At 58.5% G+C, this 26670-nt stretch overlaps 1 protein-coding gene across 1 annotated transcript; it reads left to right on the top strand.

The window, feature by feature from the left end:
* Window positions 1–719: 719 nt before the first annotated feature.
* ATP13A2 (ATPase cation transporting 13A2) lies at window positions 720–20497 on the top strand. Its single transcript, XM_074161439.1, has 30 exons — window positions 720–729; window positions 3830–3949; window positions 7743–7816; window positions 8072–8239; window positions 8843–8901; window positions 9746–9857; window positions 9967–10046; window positions 10556–10633; window positions 10905–10974; window positions 11396–11530; window positions 11782–11848; window positions 12239–12370; window positions 12533–12700; window positions 12789–12899; window positions 13013–13059; window positions 13169–13357; window positions 13456–13662; window positions 13823–13936; window positions 14086–14242; window positions 14573–14693; window positions 14909–15033; window positions 15660–15820; window positions 16308–16418; window positions 16604–16683; window positions 17999–18151; window positions 18280–18376; window positions 18489–18712; window positions 18924–19075; window positions 19160–19332; window positions 19522–20497. Exons 1-30 carry the CDS (start codon window positions 720–722, stop codon window positions 19690–19692), a joined length of 3666 nt encoding a protein of 1221 aa, XP_074017540.1. The 3' UTR covers window positions 19693–20497.
* Window positions 20498–26670: the final 6173 nt, after the last annotated feature.

Raw genomic sequence — 26670 nt, 5'->3', positions numbered from 1 at the left:
TACAAATTTTGGGGGTGCAAGGCCCCTTTTTTGGGGCAGAACTGTGTGCATTTCCTTACAAGCTTTGGGGGTGCAAAGCCCCATTTTTGGGGGGTAAAACCTGGCACATTTCCTTCCAAATTTTGGGGGTGCAGAGCCCTTTTTTGGAGTAAAACCTGGCGCGTTTCTTTACAAGTTTTGGGGGTGCAAGCTCGTTTTTAGGGGCACAGCCCAATGTGTTTCCTTACAAGATTTGGGGGTGCAAGGCCCCTTTTTTGGGGCAGAACTGTGTGCATTGCTTGTCAAGCTTTGGGGGTGCAAAGCTCTTTCTGGGACAGAACCTGGCACATTTCCTTCCAAATTTTGGGGGTCCAAAGCCCTTTTTTGGAGTAGAACCTGGCGCATTTCCTTACACGTTTTGGGGGTTCAGAGCCCTTTTTTGGGGCAGAACATGGCGCATTTCTTTACTTTATGGGGGTGCAGAGCCCATTTTTGGGGGCAGAACCCTGGTTATTTTGTTGTGGGGGCCGCAGAGCTTCTCCCCCCCCCCGTGGAGCCGAGCCCCGTGTCGGGGGGGGGTGGCGGCAGCAGCAGCACCCCCGTGTGTCCTCGCTTGGGGGGCTGCGGGGGGGAGTGGGTTAAAGAACTACAAGTCCCATCAGCCCCTGCGCGCCGCCCTTCCGCCGCGCGCCGCCCCGCCGGCTGCGCGCGGGGCTCCGGCCCACGCGTGGCCGCTCGCCATGAGCTCAGGTCAGGGGGGGGCCCACGGTTGGCGGGGGGGGGGGGATGGGATGGGAAGAGGTGGGGGGAGCGGTGGGCACGGCTGTCCCCCCCACCCCGCCTTTCGGCTCGCATCCGGCTGGGGGGGGGGGGGGGGGGGGGTGTGTCCACGGTTGCATCGTGCAGAGCCCACGGGGGGGGGGGCGTCGTCGTGCGTGGCCCCACGGTTGCATTGCGAACGCCCCACGGGGGGGGGGGGGGGGCGCATTATGCCTGAACCCCGGGGGTTTACATCGTGCACGACCCCACGGGGTGGGATGGGGGGGGGGGGTGTGTGTGACATCGTGCCTGGCCCCACGGTGGCGTTTTGCGTGGTCCCCGGGGGGGGGGGGGGGGCTTGCATCGTGTGTGACCCCGTGGTTTCATCGTGCACAGCCCACGGGAGGGGTCGTATTGTGTGTCGTGTGTCCCCCCCCGCCCCCGGGGGTCGCATCGTGCGTGTCCCTACGGGGGGGGGGGGGGGGTGTCGCGTTGTGCGTGGCCCCATTGGGGGGGGGGGGTGTGGGGGTGTGTCACATTTTGCGTGGCCCCCGGGGGTTGCATTGTGCACGACCCACGGGGGGGTCGCATTTTGCGTGATCCCGGGGGGGTTGGGGGTGTGTGTGTGACATTATGTGTGTCCCCTGGGGGGGGTTGCATCGTGCAGAACGCACGGCGGGAGGGGGGGGGTGTTTATTCTCCGTGGCCCCCAGTGGGGGTCACATTCTGCGTGGCCCCTGGAGGTCACATCGTGCCTGTCCCCGGGGGGGGGGGGGGGCGGGGGGCTGCGTTTTGCGTGTCCCCCGGGGGGGGGGGGGTGTGTCGCATCGTGCCTGGCCCCCAGGGTTGCATTTTGCAGGGTGCAGAGGAGAGGACAACTTTTTTTGCCTTATTTTGCCTTATTTTGCCCTTCCCTCTGCCGGCTTCGCAGAAGGCAGCGCCGGGGACGGTGCGAAGCGGGGCGCTGCCCCCTCCCTGGTGCCACCAATCTTGGGGGGGGTGGCAGCGATGTCCCACGGCCCCCCCAGCCCACCCCGGGTGCTGCGGGGCTGGAGCGCTCTCTGCGAGACCACGGTTAAGGGCGTTTGTCCCTGGGGGGACGGAAATGGTTTATTTTTGATTGGAAATGGTCTATTTTTGCGTCCCGTCCTGACACCCGAGTCCCAGCAGTTTCACCCAGACCTGTCCTGTCCCCCCCCCCGGCCCAGGTTGCCCAGAGAAGCTGTGGCTGCCCCATCCCTGGAGGGGTTCAAGGCCAGGTTGGAGGGGGCTTGGAGTGACCTGGGCTGGGGAAATTCACCCTGATGAAGTTCAACAAGGGCAAGCATAGGGTGCTGCACCTGGGGAGGAATAACCCCCCCAAACCAGGACAGGTTGGGGGGGACCTGCTGGAGAGCAGCTCTGAGGAAAAAGACCTGGGAGTCCTGGTGGACAACAGGATGCCCAGGAGCCAGCAATGTGCCCTGGTGGCCAAGAAGGCCAATGGCATCCTGGGGGGCATCAGGAAGAGTGTGACCAGCAGGTGGAGGGAGGTCATCCTCCCCCTCTGCTCTGCCCTGGGGAGGCCCCATCTGGAGCACTGGGACCAGTTCTGGGCTCCCCAGTTCCAGAAGGACAGGGAACTGCTGGAGAGGGGACAGCGGAGACTATGAGGATGCTGAGGGGCCTGGAGCATCTCTCTGCTGAGGAAAGGCTGAGGGACTTGGGTCTGTTCAGTCTGGAGAAGAGAAGACTGAGGGGGGATCTGATCAACGCCTCTAAATACTTCAAGGGTGGGTGTCAGGAGGATGGGGCCAGTCTCTTTCCAGTGGTGCCCAGGGACAGGACAAGAGGGAACGGGCACAAACTGGAACATGGGAAGTTCCATCTCAATATGAGGAGGAACTTCTTTGCTGTGAGGGTGGCAGAGCCCTGGCAGAGGCTGCCCAGAGAGGTGGTGGAGTCTCCTTCTCTGGAGACATTCAAACCCCCCTGGACACGTTCCTGTGGGACCTGCTCTGGGTGACCCTGCTCTGGCAGGGGGTTGGACTGGGTGATCTCCAGAGGTCCCTTCCAACCCCATATCGTTCTGTGACTCTGTGGTGGGAGGTGTCCCTGCCCGGGGCAGGAGGTCTTGGAACTGGATGCTCTTTAAGGTCCCTTCCCACCCAAACTGTTCTGTGACACGAGCTCTCAGCCCCGCTCCTGCCGACACCGCCGCGTGGGACTCCGCGAAAGGCGTGCACCGATTTAATCCGGGCCAAAAAAATACCAAAAAAAGTGGGGAAGCGAAACCCGGGCATCGCTTTGGGACGCTCCGACACCCCCGAACCCCACGGCTGAGTCCCTCCACCCCGACAAGGCTGCTTCCCGCCACCGGGCTGCTCCAGCTGGTGCTGGGGGGGGGCTCCAAGCTCATCCCCGAGCATCCCTTTGCGGCGTCTTTAATCGACACCGTGGATTTTAAGGTTGGGAAGGACCGCGTGTGCGTTTTCCTGACCCCATGAGAGCGGGAATCCCGGGCTTTTCTCGCGCCGGTCAAAGGATGTTGGATAATTGAGCTCCGGCTGGGCATCGCTGCCGATGGGGTGGATTTAGAGCCCGAAGAGCCTTCGCAGGGCGGCGGCTGGATGGGGAAGAGGCATCCCAGGAGTTCAGAAAGGGCTGAAAAAGAGGGCTTTGGGTTCAGCCTGGCGCTGGGTGCGATACCCTGCCGGGGAAAGCATCCGAGGTGCTTTGCATCCCTGACAGGGGCAGCGTTTCTCCCGCCGGGCTGTACGGAAGCAAGGCCCGTGCGACCTTTGCCCGTTTCCTTTTGAATTTGCCCCGGTCGGACGCGGAGAGGAGTTTCTCGAAAGCGATGCCGGGGAGAGAGAGGAAGAGCTTTGTGGCAGGAAAGGGAGGAGTGTGACGGTGCGGTGGCCGCTCCTCGGAGGGCTCTTTGGGTGCCCAGACTCGGGTCCATGGGGCTTGTCCGGCTGTGCCACAGCCGTGGTCCCCGCCACCATGGTCCCTGACCCCCCTCACAGCCCCTCGGACCCCAAATGGGCAGCATAGCAAGGCTTGGGGGTTAAACCTCACCCCTTTTATTCCCTGACGTGTTTAATTTAAGGATACCCGCGTTTAACGCTGCCAGCCTGGGAGCTGGCTCGGGATGCTCTAATCCTGGCTCAACACACCGGAACGGGGACCACGGGCTGCGAGGAGCACGGACCCCCTATCCCTAAGGGAGGTAGGAGCCCCTTATTTAACCCGAATTTAGGGAAAATGTGGGTTTGGGATCTAAACCACCTTTTTTGCCCCCCTGGCCGGTGGTTGCCCAAGTGAGGATGCTCCCTGAAGCCACGGTCCCTGCCACCGTGGCCCTTGACCCCGCTCGCAGCCCCTTGGACCCCCTTTCACCCACATTTTGCACCAAATTGGATGTGTAGCAGCGCTCGGGGGTTAAACCTCACCCCTTTTATTCCCTGACGTGCTTAATTTAAGGATACCCGCGTTTAACGCTGCCAGCCTGGGAGCTGGCTCAGGATGCTCTAATCCTGGCTCAACACACCAGAATGGGGAACGATGGATGAAGGGAGGTAGGAGCTCCTTATTTAACCAAAATTAGGGAAAAAAAATGTAGGTTTGGGCTCTAAACCACCTTTCTTTGTCCCCCTGGCCGGTGGTTGCCCAAGCGAGGATGCTCCCTGAAGCCACCAGGCACGTTCCCCAGCTTGGCAGGAGGTTTTGGCGACGGCGAGGTCTTGCAAAACCGGGGGCGGGGAGAGGTCGGAGCGATGCCTGCCCGGGGTGGGGGAGAAACCCGCCTTGCCGGAAGGGTTTTTGACCGCCGTTGCCTCAGCCGCTGTCGTCAGCACGTAGCGAAGCTGCCGGCTTCCTCCCCGCGGACAACCCTTCCCTACAAATCCAAACCCAAACCGGTTTGAGGTGGACGGGTCTGCTGGGAGGGCTCCTCAGCTTTATTTTCTCACCCATCTCAAGGGTTTGATGCACGAGAGCGGTTTTTCCCGGTGATGGCAGAGCCGGAATCCCCAGCTTCCACCTCCCCACCTTGTATGGAGCCCGTGCGGTCCTTCTGTTTCTTCCAGCCTTGGGGTGTTTTCCCGGTGGATGCTGCCAGGGCTGGGTAGGACCAGAGCTCCTGGTCAGACCCGTTTGCTCCGGCTGCATGGAGGACAGGGCGCCGCGTTCTTCTCCGCTTGGTTCCTGTGGATGAGTTGATGTTGGCTCGGTGGAAAGGGCAGGAGAATCCACACCACCTCATCCCAACCCCTCTCTGGGGCTGGGCTTGCAGCCAGCCGTGACGTCTCCCATCCCCAACCAGAGCCTGAAGGCTGCTCTGCAAAGTTCTCCTGAGTTGAATCTTGCCCTACGTGACCCAAACACCGTTTTCCTTTCCTTATCCCTCCTTCCTTACTTTTGCCTCAGCCTGATTTTCCATTTCCCCATCTCCAAGGGCCCAGGTTGACCTTGCTAGCTCCATCCTGTCAACCAAGACCTTGCTGGCTGCAGTAACCTCCCTGGGTGGACCTTCCTCTTCTTGCATGCAACCTCTAGCCCTCACATATGGATGGATGGAGGAGGATGGAAGGACGGATGGATGGATGGATGAGGGTGCGAGATGGTGGACTGTTGGATGTGAGACAGTGGATGTGAGATGATAGATGGGAGATGGATGGATGGATGGATGGATGGATGGATGGATGGATGGGAGATGGACAGATGGAGGACACTGCTTGGGAAGCCCTGAGCATCCAACGTGGACCACAAGAGCAGAGAGACATCTAAAAGTCCACTTGGGGTTTGTTTGCTTTGAGAAAGGTGCTTGTAAAAGAGCTGTGGATGCAGGAGGAGCTTGTGGAGAAGGTCTCTGGGACCAGCCTGTGTTCGCTTTCACTGGGGAGAAAGGCTGCATTTTGGGGCAAAATCTCAGGGCAGGGACCGGCGCTGGTGGTTCTCTGGAAGGTACAAGACAGGGCACATCTCGGAGCCAGGCAGCTCCAAGGACTTCAAGCGGCATTTTGACCATGTAAACCTGGCGTTGGTGGGGAATCGGGGCCCCCCCCTCTCTCCTTGGCCACCTGGGCTGGTGCATCACTGGCCCCCCTTGAGTCTGCAGCCACCTCGGGGGTGTTTTTCCCCCCTTTCGCGGCAGAGAGAGAAGCAAATCTCTTTCTCCGGGGGGGGGGGGGGGGGGTGTTAAAACCCACTTCTTTCTTCGGCAACCGGAGGAGGGAGGGCCGGTTGCCCCCGCGCCGTGTTTGCCAACGAGGTGTGGCCGATTCCAACCGGTAGCGCGGCTTCACCGGATGCTTCCCGGACACGTCCGCCGGCGATGAGGGCTGTAGCCACCCCCTTCCCACCGGTGGGGTGAGTCAAGGGCCGGAGAGAGCCCTTTTCTCGCTGGCCGTGGTTTTTGGGGGAGCAGCCGGGGATGGGAGCGGGAGGTGAGAAAAAAAAAAAAAACAACCCCACGGGGAGACGGGGTTGTGCAAGAGCCGGTTTGTGGGCGTCCTCGTTTGCCTTCCCCCCCCCCTCCCCGAAAGGTTTCCTGCTTATCGGATGGAGAAAAAATCGTAGTGATTTTGTTGTTAAGGGGGTTCAGGCGGGGGGAGGTGGGCCGTGCTTCTCGCCTCTTGCTCGGGGAGGTGCAGAAAGCAAACTGGGTTGTTTTCGGGTTGTTTCGCTGCTTTTTCCCCCCCCCCCCACCACCACCACCTTCCTGCAAACCCCCCTGCGGACAAGCGCTGGGGGAAAAGCCTTTGTGCGAGGACACACACACACACACACACACCCCCCCTCGCCCTCTCCTTTGTTCGGCTCTTTGGAAGGGCAGAACACGCTCCCCCTCGCCCTCCCGGCCTCATTTAACCTGAAATCTCTGCTTTTCCCAGGGTTTGATGCTGCCACCGGGGAGATCTGACATCTCCCCCCATCGCAGGCCCTTGGGGAGCTTCGCAACCCTTCCTTTTTACCTCCTGGGGGGGGGGGGGCTTTTATTTTAATAAACCACCCTTTGGGCTCATCCCCCCCCTTCCTCAACCCCCCCCAAAAAAAAACCCCTTGGAGCGGCACCGGCTGCCTCTCGGGAACTGGTGACCCACTGGGTCGCACGGTGAGATGGAGCCCCCCCCCAGCCCTGGTAATCATCAAATTTAATTAATGGCTTTCGTCACCTGCAGACGAGCTTTTTGGGGTTGGGACAGAGGGGAGAGGCAGGAATCCAGCCGGGGTGTAAATCATTAAAACTGGTCTGAGCGCCCTCCTGGAAACCTGAAAACCCGGCCAGGAAATTAATCTGCCGGGCTCCGAGGGTGGGAATTGGCTCCTTGGGGTTGTGTTTGTGCCACGTGTTACCTCCCCGCTCCTGCTTTAACATCCCGGAGCTGGGACTCGTAGATTTAGGGGATGAACGGGGTTCGGCTTCGTGGGAGGGAGGGTGATGATTAAAATCCCACCTGGGACAATGACGGCGATGCCTCCGACGATCTCCCGTCTCCCGGGTTGGGTATTGGGGTGCAGCGGGGACCAGCAGGAACAGGAGGTGCTGAGCATCATTAAAACTGGGGAAAAAAAGGCAAATTTTGTGGCCACATCCTCATTGAGGCGGGGGGGGGGGGGAAATAACCCTGAAAAGTGGCCGGGAGAGCTCTCCCTGCGCTTGCCCTGGCCCTGCACCAGCCCCGCTCCCTTCCCCCAGCCGCAAAGCCCCTGGTTTTCTGCCAGTTTTTCTCCCCGGGCTCCTTTGGCATCCTTCCCGTGACCGTCACGTGCCGCGGGAGGGTGACCAGGCAGCGCTGGGGTGCCCCGTGCCCACAGCCCCCCCCCTGCCCTGGCACCGCCGAGGTGGCCCCGAGCAGCTCCGCCGGCAGCCGGGGTGGGTGGCAGAGGGGACACCGAGTCCAGCCACCTCCTGGGACTGATCCAGGGATGCCGTCGCTGCCGTCGGGAGCCCGTCTCCTAAAAAATCCCTCAGATCAGCTCCCCTTATTGTATTTTTCCCCCTTTTTTTGACTTCGCAGACAGCAGCCGGCTGCTGGGGGGCCAGCGGCCGGGGTACGGGACGCTGCAGCCGGACGCCGATAAGGCCCACATGGTAGGTCCGAGGGCTTCGCCGCGGGGAGGAAGGGATGCTCGGGAAGGGCTGGCACAAAAATCCACGTATTATCTGCCACACCAGCCCAAAACGGTGGCTTTCCAGCCCCAAAGTTAACTCAGTCACCTGCCTGGTGTTAAATCCCACCAGGAGCCTTAGGGCTTTTATCAATTGGGGATTTAGACGCTTGATAATCTTAATTTCGGTTGATTTTATGAATAAGCATCCCCGGAAAGGTGATCTCCTTTCTTCCAGGAGGTCACGGGCTACCAGACCAAGACATGGCGGGTGGCCCTGTGCCACGTGTGCTCCGTGCTGACGGCGGGGCTGCTTCTCCTCCTCTTCCACTGGAAGCCGAGCCTGGAGGTGCAGGCGAAGTGCCAGCCCTGTGCCCTGGGCCAGGCCGACTGGGTCATCATCAGAGTAAGTCCCCAGGGGTGTCCTGGGGGTCTGGGGTTGGGCTCTGGTGGGATTGGGCTCCCCAGGAGAGCCCTGGGCATGTTCCTTGCTGCTTGTCACCCTCCCCTCCCTATCTGTTTGACATCTCCTTTCGCCAAGCAATGCGCTACCCCAGGGCCAAATTATTCATAGGCTCATGGAATGGTTTGGGTGGGAAGGGACCTTAAAGATCATCTTGTCCCTGTCCCCCAGGCAGGGACACCTCCCACCACACCAGGTCCCTCAAAGCCCCCTCCAACCTGGCCTTGAACCCCTCCAGGGATGGGGCAGCCACAGCTTCTCTGGGCAACCTGGGCCAGGCTCTCACCACCCTCACAGCAAAGAAGTTCTTCCCCAGATCTCATCTCAATCTCCCCTCTTTCAGTTTAAAAATAATTATTATTGCTGGAATAATTTTGCACTTGTCCCTTCCGTAGCAGCCAGCCTGGCTTTGCGTTCCTCTTTATTGTCCCTAGAACCCAGCCGTCATCTGGGATGAGTGGCCGGGAACCCCCTGCCTGCGACACTGTCCCCATTTGAAGCAGCAGGGGGGGACACGCTCCCCATTTCCCTCTGCCTGTCTTGCAGGACCGATTTGGCCAGTGCTTCACCACCCGCGTGCGGACGGAGGCGCTGGGCGAGGGAAGGTGAGCCGGGCTCCTGTCCCCCCACCGCGATGCCAGGGTTCCTGTCCCCCCACCGCGATGCCAGGGCTCACATCCCCATGGTGATGTCAGGCCTCCCATCCCCCCACCACAATGCTAGGGCTCCTGTCCCTGCTGCGATGCCAGAGCTCCCGTCCACATGGGGATGCCAGGGCTCCCATCCCCACTGCAATGGCAGGGCTCACATCCCCACAGTGATGCCGGGGCTCCCGTCCCCCTACAGTGATGCCGGGGATCCCATCCCCACCGCAATGCTGGGGCTCCTGTCCCCATGATGATTCCGGGGCTCCTGTCCCCATGATGATTCCGGGGATCCCATCCTCCTGCTGCAATGCCGGGGCTCCCATCCCCACTGCAATGGCAGGGCTCACATCCCCACGGGGATGCCAGGGCTCCCGTCCCCCCACAGTGATGCCGGGGCTCCCATCCCCGCCGCAATGCCGGGGCTCCTGTCCACATGATGATTCCGGGGATCCCATCCCCCTGCTGCAATGCCGGGGCTCCCATCCCCACTGCGATGCTGGGGCTCCTGTCCCCCCACCACGAAGCCAGGGCTCCCATCACCCCGCCGTGATGCTGGGGCTCACATCCCTGCGGTGATGCCAGGGCTCCCATCCTCCTGCCACGATGCCAGGACTCCTGTCCTTGAGGTGATGCCGGGGCTCCCATCCCTACCATGATGCTGGGGGCTCCCGTCCCCACCGCGATGATGGGGCTCCTGTCCCCACCGCAATGACGGGGCTCCCGTGGGCTTTTGGCTTCGAGGGAGAGGGGCGTTTGTAGGTGGATGGGGAGGGACCAACCCTTGGTTTCCCACCCCGAGCAGCCTGGAGCATCACCCTGGGGCCCGGCTGGAGGACCGGAGGACCAGCATCGCCATCGGCGTGGCGGATGAGGAGGAGAGCCGGGACACCATCCGCCTCCATGAGAAGGAAGAGGTAACGCCGACGACCCTTCCCGCCTCCTCCCTGTAAATCCTCTCCCTTGGCGTGACCTGCCCTCCCGTCCCACTAACACCTTATGTTTTTCCATCCCGCTCCCCCTCAGAAGAACATCTTGCGGTACTACCTCTTTGAGGGCATGCGCTACGTCTGGATCGAGCGGCGGCAGGCGTACTGCAAAGTCAGGTATTTCTGCCCCCCCCCCCCCCCCCCCCCCCGCCTCCTCACCACGGAGAACCTCTCTGCATCTCTCCACTGCTCTCCTTGGACCCCTCAGCCCCCCCCAAAATGATCCTGACCCGTCTGGATGTCGCATAACCACGGCTGGAGCTTTTCCCTGCCCTGCAAAGCCTTTGGAGACCATCCCCGGGGCGTTGGGTCAGAGAAAGCTGTTCTGCTTCCCCTCACCCCCCCCAAAAGTTGTTGATGTTGCCCGTCTTTGTGGGCAGAGGAAACTGCTTTGGCGTCTGCCCCGTGCTGGACGGTCCCCACCGCCCCGTGTCCCTTTTGTTCCCGCTCCTTGGCACCCGCAAGCTGCGGCGGATGCCGAGGAACAAGATGCTCTCCCTTTCCCAAAGGGGGGCGGTTTTTTGTGTGTCACCAAGGACTTGGACGTGGTATTTGTTCTGCCGGGCCAGGCTCCTGCTGATTTTGACTCCGTTCCTCTGTTTTTCTTTCCCCCTCGGGCTCACCAGCGTCTTGGATGAAGGCTGGACCTGCGCAGATCTCCACCTCTCCCAGGCTGGGCTCCACCAGCAAGACCACAACACCAGGTAGGGATCTTCCAGATTCATGGGACTCCCGGGGAGCGCGGATGAGGCTTTTCCAGGGGTCAGAAAATCCTGGAGCCTGGGTTTTTCTTGCACCCAGACCTCAAACCAGAGGATTCCTGGGTGTGCTGGATTGCCCTGGCTTGGCTTCTCCATGTAGCCAGCCTCCTGTGGAGATCTGGGCGGTGTGAGGGTCCCTCGGGTTGGAAATGCAGATTTTTCCCCTAGTGTGTGTTTGCTTCCCCCCTTTCCTTTTTCTCTCCCCCTTTTCCAGAAGGAAGATCTACGGACCCAACCTCATCGAGGTGCCCGTCAAGTCCTACGCGCGGCTGTTGGTGGAGGAGGTGTGCACCTACGGGCCGTGCTTCAAAAGGCCAAGTTGTCCCCCGGGCAGGTCCTTCCCCCTGCTCCGTGTCCCTCCCCGGGGAGGAGAAAGGACTTTAGGAGAAGCAGCTTTGGGGCAGAGATGAGAGAAGGCAGAGCTGATGCAGCTGCGGAGGGGACCCCGTCCTGCCTCTTAGCTCAGACAGGAGCATCCCCAGGGAGTTGTGGAGGTGGCTGAGCATCCTCAGGAGCACCCACCGTAAGCAGAGCCGGGGAGGATGGGGGGTTTGCGAGGAGACAGCTACTTCATCCCCAGCCCCAGGGAAGGGCCATCTTCTCCTCTGCATAAGCAGTTGTTCCTCAAGGAGCCTGGAGGTTTCACGGTGGGCTGGAGGAAGCACTTTCCCCCAAAAAAACCTGTCTCTCCTTGTTCTCTTCCAGGTGCTCAATCCCTTCTACATCTTCCAAGTGTTCAGCATCGTGCTGTGGGTCTGTGACGCCTATTACTACTACGCCGCCTGCATCTTCCTCATCTCCACCATCTCCTTAGGGCTGTCCCTCTACGAGACGAGGAAGGTTGGTGGTGGGCTTATTTGGGACAAGCAGCTCTAGCAGAATAGCCCCCTTTTCTGATGCCGTTTGACCTCTGTGGTGATGCTCAACTCCCTCTGAGCCCAGTTGGGTGAGGGCAACCCACACCCCAGCGGTGGGGCAGGTTTCCTTGTCCTTCATCCATGGTCCTGAGCCTTCCAGACCTGTTTTATGGTTGCTTTTCTGGGCTTTTGGAGGTGTTCTTTGGTGTGCTCTAACGGCTTCCTCCCTTGCAGCAAACCGCCACACTGCAGAACATGGCCAAGATGTCGGTCGGTGTCCGAGTCCATCGCCCCAGCGGAGGTGAGAGCAGTGCCCATGATGAGCAAGGGCTCCAGGCACAAAGCCATTGGGGACGATGCCGGGATTGTGTTCCTGGGGACGATGCCGGGATTGTGTTCCTGGGGAAGATACAGGGATTGTGTTCCTGGGGACGATGCCGGGATGACATTCCTGGGGACGATGCCGCGATGACGTTCCTGGGGACAATATTGGGATGACATTCCTGGGGACGATGCCGGGATGATGTTCCTGGGAACAATGCTGGGATGACATGCTTGGGGACGATGCCGGGATGATGTTCTTGCGGACAATGTCAGGATGATGTTCTTGGGAATGATGCCGGGATGACGACATGCCTGGGGATAATACCGGGATGATGATGTCCCTGAGCACGGCCATGCTGTTTTCCAGAGGAGATGGTGGTGAGCTCAGCGGACCTGGTGCCGGGCGACTGCATCAGCCTCCCCGCCGATGGGATGCTGGTCCCTTGCGACGCTGCGCTGCTGACGGGCGAGTGCATGGTCAACGAGAGCATGCTGACGGGTGAGAGCCCCAGCATGTCTCCACCGCCCCGTGGTGGATTTTGGGGGAGAGGCTGAGCTTTGTACCTCGCTGGCCCTACTCCAGCTCTTTCCCACCCAGGCTGGTTGGGATTCTGACCCCCCCAGGGTGACAAACCTCCCTCCGTGGTGTTCCTCACCACAGGGGAGAGCGTGCCGGTGATGAAAACCCCTCTCCCGGCCGGCAGCCAGGCAGCTGGCACCCTCTATTCCCCCGAGGAGCACCGGCGGCACACGCTGTTCTGCGGGACGCAGGTCATCCAAGCCAAGTCCTACGTGGGCAGAGAAGTCCTGGCCGTGGTGACCCGCACAGGTGATGGATTGAGGGGAAAACCAGGATTAAACCACCTCCTTCGGGGCGGTGACTTTGCAGGTGCTTACCTTCTGCCCCTCTCCCGCAGGGTTTTGCACAGCCAAAGGGGATCTCATCAGCTCCATCCTCTACCCCAAACCCGTGAGCTTCAAGTTCTACAAGGACGCTGTGAAGTTCGTCCTGTTCCTCGCCGTCCTGGGTACGTCTGAATGTGGAGGGATGGCCAGAAGCAGCCAAAATCCTCTTAAAATGGTTGAACCTGCCCTTTGCCGGCTTTGCTTTGTAACCAAGCCCGTTCTCCCTCCTGTGCAGCTTTTATCGGCACAATCTACAGCATCCTCATCTTGGTCAAAAACCAGGTAGGGTTTTTGGAGCTGGTGATTCCCCATGCTCAGGCTGTCACTGGGACCATCAGAAGATGAGTGAGGGCCATCAGGATGCCCACCCCTCTTCCTCCTCGCCTGCCAGGTCCCTGTGGGGCAAATCATCATCCGTGCCCTGGACCTCATCACTGTCATCGTGCCCCCAGCTCTGCCGGCTGCCATGACGGTGGGCACCATCTACGCCCAGAACAGGCTGAAGAAACAGGGCATCTTCTGCATCAGCCCCCCCAGGATTAACCTCTGTGGGAAGATCCGCCTGGTTTGCTTCGACAAGGTGAGTCTTGGTTCCTCACCAACCGTGGGACGATGGTTGTCATCTTGCAGGGGGGGGCAGGACAACACCATCCTGGACCCACCATGCATTCCCTGCAGACAGGAACCCTGACGGAGGAAGGTCTGGATGTCTGGGGGGTGGTCCCGCTGGAGGACAACCACTTCATGCCCATCGTCCATGAGCCCCGTTGCCTGCCGGCCGGTCCCTTGCTCTACTCGCTGGCCACCTGCCACACCGTCTCGCTGCTGCGGGCCCAGCCCATCGGGGACCCTGTGGACCTCAAGATGGTGGAATCCACCGGCTGGGTGAGACAAGCAGTGGGAAAAGTTGCATTTCTATGAAGAGGGAGGTGTCCCACATCTTGCTCTACCGGGAGAGGGGCTGTTTAAAACCATCCGTGGGGTGGATGGGGCTTGGGGCTTGAAAGGCAGGGCTTTGCCCTCCCAGCATCTGCCTTGGTTTCAGTGCCTGGAGATGACGGAGGAGGAGGAAGGTGAGCTGCCTGCCTTCCAGCAGTTTGGGACGAAGGTCTTGGCTGTGATGAAACCTCCTCCCGAGGAAGAACAGCCGCGAGACAGGGTAGGTCCCGGGGACCAGAGTGGCTCAGGCTCCCCAAGTCACCAGGTCTGCACCTCCAGAGGGTGGTCGTTCTTCACAAGCCCTGGAGAGGTTCTGCCTCCCAGAGAAGCTCCTGCCCGGCCCTGACACCCTCTTCCTCTCCTCCCCAGAAGCACCAGTCGCCCCTGGGGATCCTCCGGCGTTTCCCCTTCTCCTCCTCCTTGCAGAGGATGAGTGTCCTGGTGAAGATGCCTGGAGAAGTCTTAGCCCATGGCTACGTCAAGGGTGCCCCGGAGATGGTGGCCAGTCTTTGCAGGAAGGAAACTGGTACATACTGGGGGACGGCTGAAAAACAGCTGGTCCTGCTGCTCCATCATCTCTCTGCATCCCCACAGCTCATCCCCGCAGGGAAATTATCCTCAGGGATGCTGCAGGGCAGTTCCCAGAGGCACAAGGGCTTTGGTTTCGCTTCAGCCTTGTGGAAGGGGGAAGAAAATAGGAGCCGGAAGACAGGGAAAGGGGGTTGGAGGCTGGATGAGCATCCAAAGCCCTTTGATCCTTCGGGAGCTGGAGCCCCGGCTCCCCCTGCTGGGTCTGAGGAGCCTGGGTTTGTTGGGGGACAGTTCTGACCTTGCTTTTCCCCTCAACAACTGGCAGTGCCCCTGGATTTCTCCCAGATGCTGCGACACTACACCACGGATGGGTTCCGCGTCTTGGGTCTGGCTTGCAAAGCCCTGAGCACCGTGTCCACCTTCGAGGAGGCCCTGCAGCTCCCGAGGTTGGTGCCAACAGCTTTTTTCTCTATTTATATCTTGTTTGCCCCAAGCGTTTCACAGGATGCTTTGCTGCCCTGCAGCCTGCAAGGAATTAAACCCTCACCCACACTAAAGCGACCGCTGGTTGCCCCCGGGTGGGTTTTCAGCTCTTTATCCCAATGGATCCCCTCTGCCTTGTGTCAGAGGTGGTGTTGAACGGCTCGTTGTGTCCCACCAGGGACTCCCTGGAGAGCAGCCTGACCTTCCTGGGGTTCCTTGTCATGAAAAACGTCCTCAAGCCGGAGTCGGCGCCTGTGATTCGCCTCCTGAGGAACGCCAACATCCGCCCCGTCATGGTGACAGGTGACCCTGCGGAGGGGAACGGGGACACCGGGCCCGGGAAGAGAGGGGACACAGCTCTCCCTTGACGTTTTGCAAGGGGTGGAGGGTTTCTCCACCAGAAATGGGTGGCTGGGAGGCACGGGGAGGACTCGTGGATCCCGGTTTTGTGCATCCCCGCTACTTGTTGGCACTTCCCTGGGGGTGGGCTCACATCAAGCAGGGTCTGGAGGGGTACAGGGGGCTTTTTCATGGATGCAGCGTGAACCCACAGACGTGGGGTGGGCGGCTTAAACAGCGAAACCGCTCACAGTTTCACCACCGATCACAGAAATGTCGGTATCTCGTGAGCACCCCAAGTTTCACAGCTAATGGGGGGATGTAGGAGTCTCCTTCAGGTCTTCTGCAGCAAGACAAGGGTTGGAAGCTGCTGCCTTTCTTTGGGGTAAGGGCAGAAAGGAGATTTTGAGGCTTTCCCCCAAAACTGGGGGGAGCAAAGGGACCCCCCCGGCATGGCTGTGGTGGCCAAGGAGAGGGGATGCGACAGGTTTGAGCCGCTCTTCTTGGCTCGCAGCCACGCGAGACCTTGCCAGCGCTGGCTAGCAAATGCCACTGGTGGCTACTCAGCCCTCGCCGCCTCTCTCTGCCAGGGGACAACATGCTGACGGCCGTGAACGTGGCCAGGAGCTGCCGCATGGTGGAGCCGAAGGAGCAGGTGATCTTCGTCAACGCCTCCCCCCCCAGCCACGACAAACCCGCCACCCTCAAATTCATCCTCGCCGAGCACTCCCAGGGCGAGGAGCAGCCGGAGGTGAGTCCCCAGGCAACACTTCGGGGGATGGGGGGGAGGTTGTAAAGCCCAAACTCTGCCAGACACCTTGTGGGAATCTTTTTTTCCCAGCGTCATTACTCTTAAAGACAATTACGGGTGGGATTCTGCCCCTTATTAAATCTTCAGAAGATGACCTGCTCCTTTTCCTCCCTGGGAGCATGTCAGGCTGGAGCTGATGCTCCAAACACCTTCGGCGGGTCCTGCTCCAGGCTTGGCCCGAAGGGCTCGGTCACACAAACTTTTTATCCAAAACACCATCATTTTTTTTATCCAAAACACCATCATTTTTTTTATCCAAAACACCATCATTTTATGTGCCTGAAATTGAGCTTTAAGGGAAGCTGCTTTACCTCCTGCTCCGCGCAGGTTGAGGATGAGGGTTCGGACGGTTGCCCGGGGGCTCGGCGGTGGGTTTGAGGGCCAGCCGAAGCCCCGCTGCGGAAAAAAGAGCTGTTTTCCTTGGCAGGCTCCGTGCCAGGGGGACGGCTGCTTCCTCCGGCCCCAGCCCTGCCACTTCGCCCTGAACGGCAAATCCTTCGCCGTGGTTTGCGAGCACTTTGCCGACCTGCTGCCGAAGGTGAGTCCGACGGCGGGGAATCCTCCGGCGGGGTTGCCCTCGCCGGGATTTTCGTGCTGCAGTCTCGCAGCTCCAAAATAAGATGCCCGGAGGGGTGTTTTTTGCCGCTGCGAGGTCCCCTCTGCCCCGCCGAGCAGGGATGCGGGTCCTGCCGTGCGAACACGGAGCCTTTCCCTTCTTTGCAGATCCTCATCCGAGCCACCGTGTTCGCCCGCATGTCCCCGGACCAGAAGACTCAGCTGGTGGGCAGCCTGCAAGAGCTCAAGTAAGCCCCTCCAGCCCCTGAGTGATGAGGGACAGAGGAGGACTGTCCTATGAGTCCTATGAGGAGAGGCTGAAGGAACTGGGCATGTTTAGCTTGGAGAAGAGGAGGCTGAGGGGAGACCTCATTGCCCTCTACAACTACCTGAAAGGAAACTGTAGAGAGGCGGGGGTTGGCCTCTTCTCCCAAGGGAATAACGACAGGACCAGAGGAAATGGTCTGAAGTTGCGGCAGGGGAGGTTTAGATTAGATATTAGGAAGAATTACTTTACTGAGAGAGTGGTCAAGCACTGGAACAGCCTGCCCAGGGAGGTGGTGGAGTCACCATCCCTGGAGGTATTTAAGAAACGTGTAGACGTGGCTCTTCAGGGCATGCTCTAGTGCCCGGGATTGTTGGTTTGTGGTGGGGTGTTGTGTGTGGGGTTTAGTTGATGGATGCTGCTTGTTTTTTTTTTTTTTTTTTTTTTTTTTTTTTTTTTTTTGGGGGGGTGTTGTTGTTTGTTGGTTTTGTGTTGTGTTTTTTTGTTTGTTTGTGTGTTTTTGTGTTTTGGTTTTTTTTTTTTTTTTTTTTTTTTTTTAATGTGGTTGGACTCGATGATCTCAAAGGTCCCTTCCAACCACTAAGATTCTGTGATTCTGTGATTCTGTGATTCTGAGGACAAGGGGGTTAGTCCTCTTCCCGGAGACTTCCCTTGTGTGCCGGAGTGGTTGGCAGCTGCCAAATTGCTTCCTGCCCTCTCCCAGATGTGGGGTGATCCTAAATACGGGGGTGCAACATTGAAGACCCAGGGCTTTTACCTGGTTCAATCATGAAATATCAGATCCTTTCTCAGCACAAGAAGGACACGGACCTGTTGGGGAGGGTCCAGAGGAGGCCATGGAGATGCTGGGAGGGCTGGAGCCCCTCTGCTGGGAGGACAGGCTGAGAGAGTTGGGGGGGTTCAGCCTGGAGAAGAGAAGGTTCCAGGGAGACCTTCGAGCCCCTTCCAGTCCCTAAAGGGGCTCCAGGAAAGCTGGGGAGGGACTCTGGATCAGGGAGGGGAGCCATAGGAGGAGGGGGAAGGGTTTGACACTGAAAGAGGGGAGATGGAGCTGAGATGTGGGGAAGAACTTCTTTGCTGTGAGGGTGGTGAGAGCCTGGCCCAGGTTGCCCAGAGAAGCTGTGGCTGCCCCATCCCTGGAGGGGTTCAAGGCCAGGTTGGAGGGGGCTTTGAGGGACCTGGTGTGGTGGGAGGTGTCCCTACCCAGGGTGGGGGGTGGGACTGGGTGGGCTTTAAGGTCCCTTCCAACCCAAACCATTCTGTGATTCTCGCCGCAGCTACTGCGTGGGGATGTGCGGGGACGGGGCCAACGACTGCGGGGCTCTGAAGGCAGCTGATGTGGGCATCTCGCTGTCAGAGGCGGAGGCATCGGTGGCCTCTCCCTTCACCTCCCGCGTGGCCAACATCGAGTGTGTGCCGACCGTCATCCGGTGAGCTGCCAGGAGCCTTGGGGCGGGGGATAAAAACCAAAGGGAGTGTGTCTCATTGAGTGTCTCTGTCCCCTCTTTGGGGACAAGGGTGTTGTGGCTGGTGGGTGAATGTCTCTTTGTCCCTGCAGGGAGGGCAGGTGCTCGCTGGTCACCTCCTTCGGTGTCTTTAAGTACATGGCCCTGTACAGCCTGGTGCAGTTTGTGTCCGTACTCCTGCTCTACACGGTGAGTCAAGGGTTGCCCAGATGCCTTTGGGTCACCTTGTCACCGCTGGGTTTTAGCCTGTCCCTTTCCTAACCACCCCCCAACTGAGAGCCAGGTGGTTTCTCCTTCCCAGATCAACACCAACCTGAGCGATTTCCAGTTCCTCTTCTTTGACCTGATCATCACCACCACCGTGGCCGTGCTGATGGGTCGCACCGGTCCTGCTCAGGAGCTGGGAGTGGAACGTCCCCAGGGGGCCTTGATCAGCATCCTGGTGCTGGGCAGCCTGCTCCTCCAGACAGCTCTGCTCATCACCGTGCAGGTCCTCAGCTACTTCATCACCGTCTCGCAGAGCTGGTGAGGAACCCGCCTTCACGTGGGTTTAGTGATGGGAATGGCCCAGAGGATGGCAAGGAAGCCCTGGTGCTCATCCTTGGCATTGGCCAAGGATGCATCCAGCCACCTTGCAGCTCCCATGTGCTCATGGAGAACCAGGGGTTGACAATTTGGATCCTCTCCTTGCCTCTCGCTTCATCTCACCTCGTCTCTTCTCCCCTGCCTGGCTCAGGTACGTGCCACTGAACAGCACGGTGACGGCTCCCCAAAACCTGCCCAACTATGAGAACACGGTCCTCTTCTGTGTCACGGGCTTCCAGTACCTCATCCTGGCCGTCGCCATGTCCAAGGGGTACCCATTTCGGGAGCCGCTCTACACCAATGGTGAGGATGATGCTGGCCATGTGGGCGAAGAGAGACCTCAAACCTTCATCCCCCCTCCTCAACCCTCTTCCTTCTCCCCCTCAGTGCTCTTCTTAGTAGTCCTCATCCTCCTTTTTGGCCTCATGATATGGTTGACCCTCTACCCGCTGGGCTTCCCCAAGAGCTTGCTGAAGCTGCAGGGCATCGACGACTTGAGTTTCAAGCTGCTGCTGCTGGGGATCGCTGCCCTCAACTTCTTTGCTGCCTTCGTGCTGGAGGTAGGTCAGCCCAGGGTGGGCACTGGGCACACAGGAGACGTGTCATCCTTTTGGGGCTCTCCAAGCAACACTTCTTCCAGAAGCTGTGAGCACAGAGAGAGCAAGGCTCACCTTAGTATTGGCTCTGCCCTCTCCTTGGGGTCCACAGCCTCCCCAAAACCCATTTTTCCCCCCCCATCTTTGCTGCAGACCGCCCTGGACCACGGCTTGCTCAGCTGCCTCCGCAAGCTGCGCCGGAAGAAAGCCTCCAAGAAGCTTTTCAAGAGGCTGGAGAAGGAGCTGAGCCAGCAGCAGCCATCCTGGCCTCCCCTTAATGAACCGCTCTTTGCTACACCCAAGATGTCCATCGCCGTGAGATAGCACACGCCGGGCATCCTCCCCTGCCTGCGAGCCCTTAAATACTGTCCTTTATTTATTTATCCTGGTTAAATCAAGGGATGCGGCGGGCAGCAGGGCTCATCTTCCCCGCGGGGAGACCCGCAGCATCGCAGCTGTGAATCCACCTGTGCCGGCCCCGCAGCCGAGAGGAGAAGATGCTGGAGAAGCAAACTGGGGGAGAAGGTCCAGAAGAAGAGGAGAAACGGTCCAGCCCTTCCTCCAGGACCTCTCCCGTGCTGACCTCGGGCCCATCTTCCTCACGCTGGGCACCGGTACTGTTTCCCAGGGCGAGGGGGCCACCTCCTCCTTTTTTCCTCTCCTTGGCTGGTCCAAACCACCAAGAAGAGGGTCCCTGATCATCTCACGGCGAGGGCAAACCCCTCCGTCCCCCCAAAAGCCTCGCGTTTCTGCTCACTGTGAAAAAACCAAACCCCCTCCGCCATCCCCTGCGGCCGCCCTAGATGTGTAGGAACTGTTTACAAACCGCCCCGTCCCCGGCTGGCCAAGGATGCTGCTCGGTCCCCAAACCCCCGGGGACCGGCCACGGGCACCCTCTCTCCGCTCGCGATGCTCCCGCAGAGCATCTCTGCTTCCAGACGGGACCTTTGTAGCATTAAAAAAAAAAACAAAAAAAAAAAACAAAAAAACCCCACCCAAATCTCTTTATTTTTTAACTCCACTCCAGCGCATCGAGGTGTAAGTGCAGTCGGGAGAACGACGTACGGCTTTCGGTTCCCGTACGGTGCTTGTCGTGAGCCTTGTCTAATAAATTAACACTATTTTCTTGACCCTTTGCTTGTCCTGCCTGGTTTGGCTGGGGCTGCTCGGGGCAGGGTGGCATCGGGAGTCGAAAGAGGTTTTAGGGTCACCTCATTCTCCATCCGGGCTTGGAAGACGTTCTCCTCGATGCCCGAAAGCATCGGTGAACCCAGGGATGGCACCGCTGGGATTTCAGCAGCCCAAACTGGGTAAATAACCCCCGAGCCTTGTTTCCAGCTGGAATTTCCTAGAAAATAAGAAGAAATAATTGCTGGAAAAAAAAACAACAAAACCAGGTGTCCTCGCCAAGACTGCAAAACCTCGCTCCTTCGACGGAGGAAAAGCCGGTAGATGGAGATGCTGCATCCCGAGAGGGGAAAAGCCGACCGCAGGGAGCGATCCCGGAGCCCTGCGGGGAGGGTGGGGGGACGGTTTTTTTGGTTTTTTTTGGCTGTCTCCGGGATCGAAGGCTGGTTCTTGCGGGGGAACTCGCCTGCATGGAAAGTCTAAACCCCTCCGAGCGCCAGCGGCGCCTCTCTGCCCTCCGGGAGCTGGGGATTAGATCAGGAAATGAGGCACAAGCAGAGGTAAGAGGTTTCCTGAAACCCTAGCCAAGGCTTGAGTTATTAAACCAGGCTTCCTGAGCTTAAAAAAAAAAAAAAGAGAAACCCAACAAAAAACCCCAAATACAGACACACACACACACACACACACACACAACCCTCGGAGATTTTTCCTGGGCTTGGCAATTTTTAACAACAAAAGGCACCCGGGTGCGTGGGATCCCGTTTGCACCTTGGTTTCCCTCCCCCCCCGCCCCATACCCGGGGGTGTTTTGCTTGGCTGGTTTTTTGCAGGGTGTTCCCGGCCCCGGGGGGGGGTTTTGCAAAGTCCATTTAATTATTAACAGGCGGCTCCTTGCCCTGGGCTAGAGATTAACAGGGCTGGGGGGGCAAGGGCGATGCTGGAGTTCGGGGCGGGCAAAAGCTTTGCGGGAACAACTATTGGATGTGTCTGGAGCCTTTTGGATGGTTTTGTCCGTCCTTCAGACTGGAAAACCAGGCTGGATAGGAGATGGGAGCACCTTAAAACCTCCCCCTGCTTCTCCTCTGAGCCTGAAACGGTGTTTTCTCCCATTTTTTAGAGCAGTCAGACCCTCCCAGCTGCAGAGACGCTTATACCTTGGCACAACTGGTTTGTGGGCTGGGAGTAATGGGTGCAGGGGGTGCAATCCTGCCCCATGGCTGAAAAACCTCCTCCGTCTCCTCCCCGTTGCTCATCCCCATCCCCTTACACTCCGCTGGCCATCTCCGGAGACCTTCTCCCTCCCTCCCAGCCCTCGAGCACCTTCCGTTTGCTCCGTTCTCAGGTTGGAACAAGCCTAAAATTTGCAGGTTTTTATCCCCCGGCGCCAGGCTCGGTGTCACTCCCGGGCTCCAAGATTTTTTTGGGAGCATCCCCAGCATCGCCGGGATGTAGCCGGCATCCCGTATCCTCCGGAAAGCCGCCAGCGAGCCGGGGGAAAGAGGGCCCCACGGTCAGCAATGTTGGCCCCACCGCCTCGCAGGGGCTGCTGATCTCCGGCATCCTCACCCTGGGTGAGGAAAAAGGGGATTTTTGGAGTTTTTTTTTTTTTTTAATTCTTTTCCCCTCCATCTTGGGATAAATAAATCTGCTGCAGGGTTGCAGCATCCTCGCTGCTGGGGGGGGAGGAAGGAGGGGGGACATGGAGCACCGGTGCTGAGCTTGGAGTCAGGAGGGGCGGTTGGGATCCCAGGATCCTTTAATTTGGGGGGGTTTATCCGAGATCGTAGAGCAATTCCCTGACGCGATCCTTTCATCTCATCCTCCAGAAGCGCAAAAAGCAGTTTAAACCGTGCGGGCGTGCTCGGCACCGCACAAAATCCTCCTCTCTCCTTGATTTTACAATTAATTTAAAATTCATCCGGCTGGGGGGAAAAGAAAAAAAACAACACAATCTAGCATCGACTGGTTTTTTTTTTTAATTTTTATTTTTTTTTTCCCCCTAGCAGGCAGCATTTTGGGAGGAGGAGGAAGGGGCCGGCCCAGGTGTGGCATTAGGACCCAGCGGAGCCCCCATGTTGGAGGTAGGAGGTTTTTTTGGGGGATTTTTTTTTTTTTTTTTTTTTTTTTTTAACTCTCATTTCGGAGTTTTTGAAAGCGGAGAGAAGAGAGCCAGGCGGTGGGCAAGGGCAGAACCAGCACTAACACCCAGAGCGGGTAAGGACCAGGCGAGAGAGACACCCCCCCCCCCCCCCGCCTCCCCATCCTTCCCCATCCCACCCCCTGCATCAGGCAGGGATGCTGGGGACCGATCCCCCCCCCCCCCCCCCCCCCATCTTTGGGGTTTTGCAAAATCGCCTTAAAAACCCCTTCGCTCGGGGCAGGCGAGCTCGCAAAAGCTGTTTTTTTTAACCTTTGAAGCTCATAAAAAGAAAAAACCCACCTTATTTTTGGGGGTGCCGAAGAGCCAGCGGCCGCGGAGGAGGGGGGGGGGGGAAGGGGACACCCCATCTTTGCAGCCTGACAACTCTTGTAGTAGATTTTTAACCACTTCCAAAAGTCTAAAAATACCCTACCGTCTGAAGGAAGCCGTGTGGTTTTTTTTATTTTTTTATTTTTTTTCCATCCTGGAAAGAGAAAAAGGCTATTTTAATATTTCTAGTTATTTTGCCCCCCCACCCCCATACCCTTCCTCTGGGCGGGGGGGGGAGACGGGACCCTCATGAGAACGCGATGTGTGAAAACGGGGGGGGGGGAGGAGAGGGGAGGGGGAAAGAAAGGGGGGGGGGGGAAGGGGGGGGTATATGTGTGTGGGTTTTTTTTTTTTTAACCTTTGGTCGGGGGCCAAAAAAAAATTCGACTCCTTTCATATTCCCTTTGTTCTCCCACTCTCTGGCGACGGGAGAGCTTCGAGAAAAAAAAAAAAAAAAAAAAGGAAAAGAAAAGAAAAGAAAGGAAAAAAAGAGGGGAAAAAAAAAAAAAAGGCAGCTGGGGGAGGGGGGAAAGGCTGGGGGAAGGTGGGGTTTAGCAGAATGAAAGGGAGAGACTGTGGTGTTCTTTCTTCGGGGTTGATTGTTCCCAGATGTGCAGTTGCAAAAACATCTGGCGCGGTTGGAGTCGCCGGACCCCTGCCCGGAGGGGAGAGGAGCTTTGGAGGGGGGGGGACACACGGGGACACCTCGGGTCCCTCCCTGGGCGTCTCACCGGGTGGTTTGGGTGGTAGGAAAAGCCGAGAAGAGGAGGAGAAGGAGGAGGAGGATGGAGGTGGCTTCATCCCCTCTTGGGCTGAAGGAAGGTGTCGTGGTGACCCTCGGCATCGCTCCCGGCCGGGTTCGGAGGTGGCGGCGGGGGCTTCGGTGTCCTCCGTCGGGAGGAGAAGACCTTGGCATCGCCTTCAGGGGAAGACGTGACCCGTCTGTCCCCGTTCCCCGGCCAAACCCCGCGAGCTCAGTCCAAGATCTCTGAGTTTGGGGGAAATTCAGGGGGAATTAGACCTCGAGGAAGCCTTGGGTGCTTTGGGTCAAAAAGGGGCTGGCAGGGCCGGTTAATTCCAAGCCGTGTGGCTGTGTCCATCCATGGGAGCGATGGGGGGACGGTATGTGATGCCTCCCAAGATGAGTGTCCAGCTGGTCCTAAGCTGTCCTGGGTGGGATACGAGCGCCGGTCAGGGTGATTTGGGGCCACGGGATGTCCGTGTCAGCATCCCGAGGAATCTGGAGAACCGGCAAAGCTCAGGATGGGCATCTAGAGTCCCTTTTTGCCATCTCGAGGTAGCCCCAAACCCCACTGGTCCCCCATAGCAGCCTTGTCCTGGCCAGGACCCAGCTGCTCTCCCAAACCCAAGGTCTGCCAGCAGCTCTAAGGCTGGATAAAGCCTCCCAGACCCCGGCCAATCGCCCACCAAGCCCAGAGCCGCACGTTGATCCCGCTCATCCCCCTGCAATCCCCTTTATCCCAGGACACATTTCACCTCCGTTAAACCCAGGTCTGGGGCTTCCCTTGTCATGGGAAGCAGATGGGACTTGCAGGGAAGAAGGTCCCACCAGGGTGCAGCCATGGGTTGGGGATGGAGCTCTGGCGGGTGCTTCATTTGGGACCACCAAACTCTGACCACCAGCCAAGCTTGGTTTTCCAACCCCAGCTCAGGTAGGGACCGACTTTATGGCTTTCCGAAAGCTGGGAGGGGTCTGGAAGTCAGTTGTCAACGTCTCCAGTACCTGTGAGCCTGGGGATGGAGGAGGATGTGGTGCCTAGAAGATGCAACTACAGTCGTGGTGCAAGGGCATGATTGCTAGAAGATGCAACACTTTGGTCATCTTGAAGGCAAGGCAGCTAGAAGGTGCTGTGTGTTGATGATGGTGAGGACATGGCCGCTAGAAGGTGCTGTGCTTTGATAATCTTGAGGACATGGTGGCTAGAAGGTGCTACACTTTGGTGGTGGTGAGGACGTGGTAGGTAGAAGGTGCTACGCTTTGGTGATGGTGCAAGACAAGGTCCATAGAAGATGCTACGCTTTGGTGATCTTGAGGACATGGCCGCTAGAAGGTGCTGTGCTTTGGTGATGATGCAGAATTTGGTCCCTAGAAAATGCAACACTATGGTGATGGTGCAGGACAAGGTCCCCAGAAGGTGCTACACTTTGGTGATATTAAGGACATGGTGGAGACAAGGTGCAATACTATGGTGATGGCGCACGATGTGGTCACTGGAAAGTGTTACACTATGGTGATGGTGCAGGACATGGTCTCTAGAAGGTGCTACACTTTGGTGATCTTGAGGACATGGTTCCTAGAAGGTGCAACACTATGGTGACGGCGCAGGACATGGTCCTTAGAAGATGCTGTATTCTGTTGATGGTGTAGGACATGGTCCCTGGAAGGTGCTATGCTTTGGATGGTGAGAACGTGGTCACTAGAAGATGCCACATGCTCTGGTGATGGTGCAGTCAGTCCCATTGACCCCACATTCTCCAATGTGGCCTGAAACCCAGCAGGGACCGTGCTGTGCTGGGGCTGGAGCCGCGTTCCTACTTGGGGTGCTGCACCCAGCCAGGAGCTGGGACGGGGGCTTGGGTACCTCCTGCCAAGGAGGGGGGGCTGATGCTTTAGCCCAAACCACGTAGCGGGGCCAAGATACCAACGGGTTCAGCTCATCTCCACCCGTGCCTCAGTTTCCCCGCTCCAGCAGCAGAGACGGGGGTGCCGGGAGGGGTCCCCCATCCCCACGGCATCTCACTGAGCCGGGAAACCCAACGTGCTTTATCTCCAACAGCCAAATGGTTGGGTTTGGAAGGAGCTTTTTGGGAGAATTCATCTTTTTTTCCCTCAATTTTCCCCCTGGAGCTTGGGATGGGATTGAGGGGGGGGGGGGGGGAAGGGCAGGCGGGGTCTCTGCCAGCCCGCGCCGGGGAAGGGGGCCCGGCTCACCGGCGGCACAGCCGGCCTTGGCCCGTGTCCCCGCCGGGGAAAGCAGACGCTCGACACGCAAATCCCCGCCTGGAAAGCGCCGGGAGCCGCGAACGCCCCAGGCTGCCAAACCCCAGCGCGGGAATTTTCATGAAAAAGGGTTGTGGTTTTTGGTTTTTTGGTTTTTGTTTTTTTTTTCCTCTCCCCAAATTTCAACATCCCCTTGGATTTAGGGGATGCCCGAGGAAACGCAGCATCCCCTGGCGGAGGAGGCCCCCCCCCCCGAAATAAAGCCCTTTGCCAAAGAGTGGGGCTGAAAACCCCAAAAAGGAGCCCTGAACCTCCAGTTCGTGGGTCTGTTATCGCCGGGGGGGGTCCAGATGTCTCCCCCCCCATGGTGGTGATTCAGACATCCCGGCATTTCTCATCCCTTGTTCTGCCTACGGATATTTCAGGGCTTGTCCCTTACAATTCCCCCCCCGCCTCCCCCTCGGGAGCGAGCGGTGGGGAAACAGCCTGCCTTTTTTGGGGAGGTTTCTTTATTTTTTAGGGTTTTTTTTTTTTTTATATATATATATATATATTTTGAGCCAACCTCTGGAGGCATCTGGGGAAGAGAGGTGTGTGGCATCATGAGGGGGGGCAGAGAAGGGCTGCTGAGGGTTTGGGGGTCTGTGTGTGTCCCCCCCCCGCTAACCCCTCTGTGTTTCCCTCTGCCCCATCCAGACTCCTCCGGCTGCATCCCGGCTGCTCCTCCATCGCTGCCATCAGG

This window comes from Numenius arquata, chromosome 20 (assembly GCF_964106895.1).
Source record: "Numenius arquata chromosome 20, bNumArq3.hap1.1, whole genome shotgun sequence".
NCBI lineage: Eukaryota > Metazoa > Chordata > Aves > Charadriiformes > Scolopacidae > Numenius > Numenius arquata.
The sequence above is the reverse complement of the archived record's forward strand: the minus strand, read 5'-3'. Positions and strand labels throughout refer to the sequence as shown.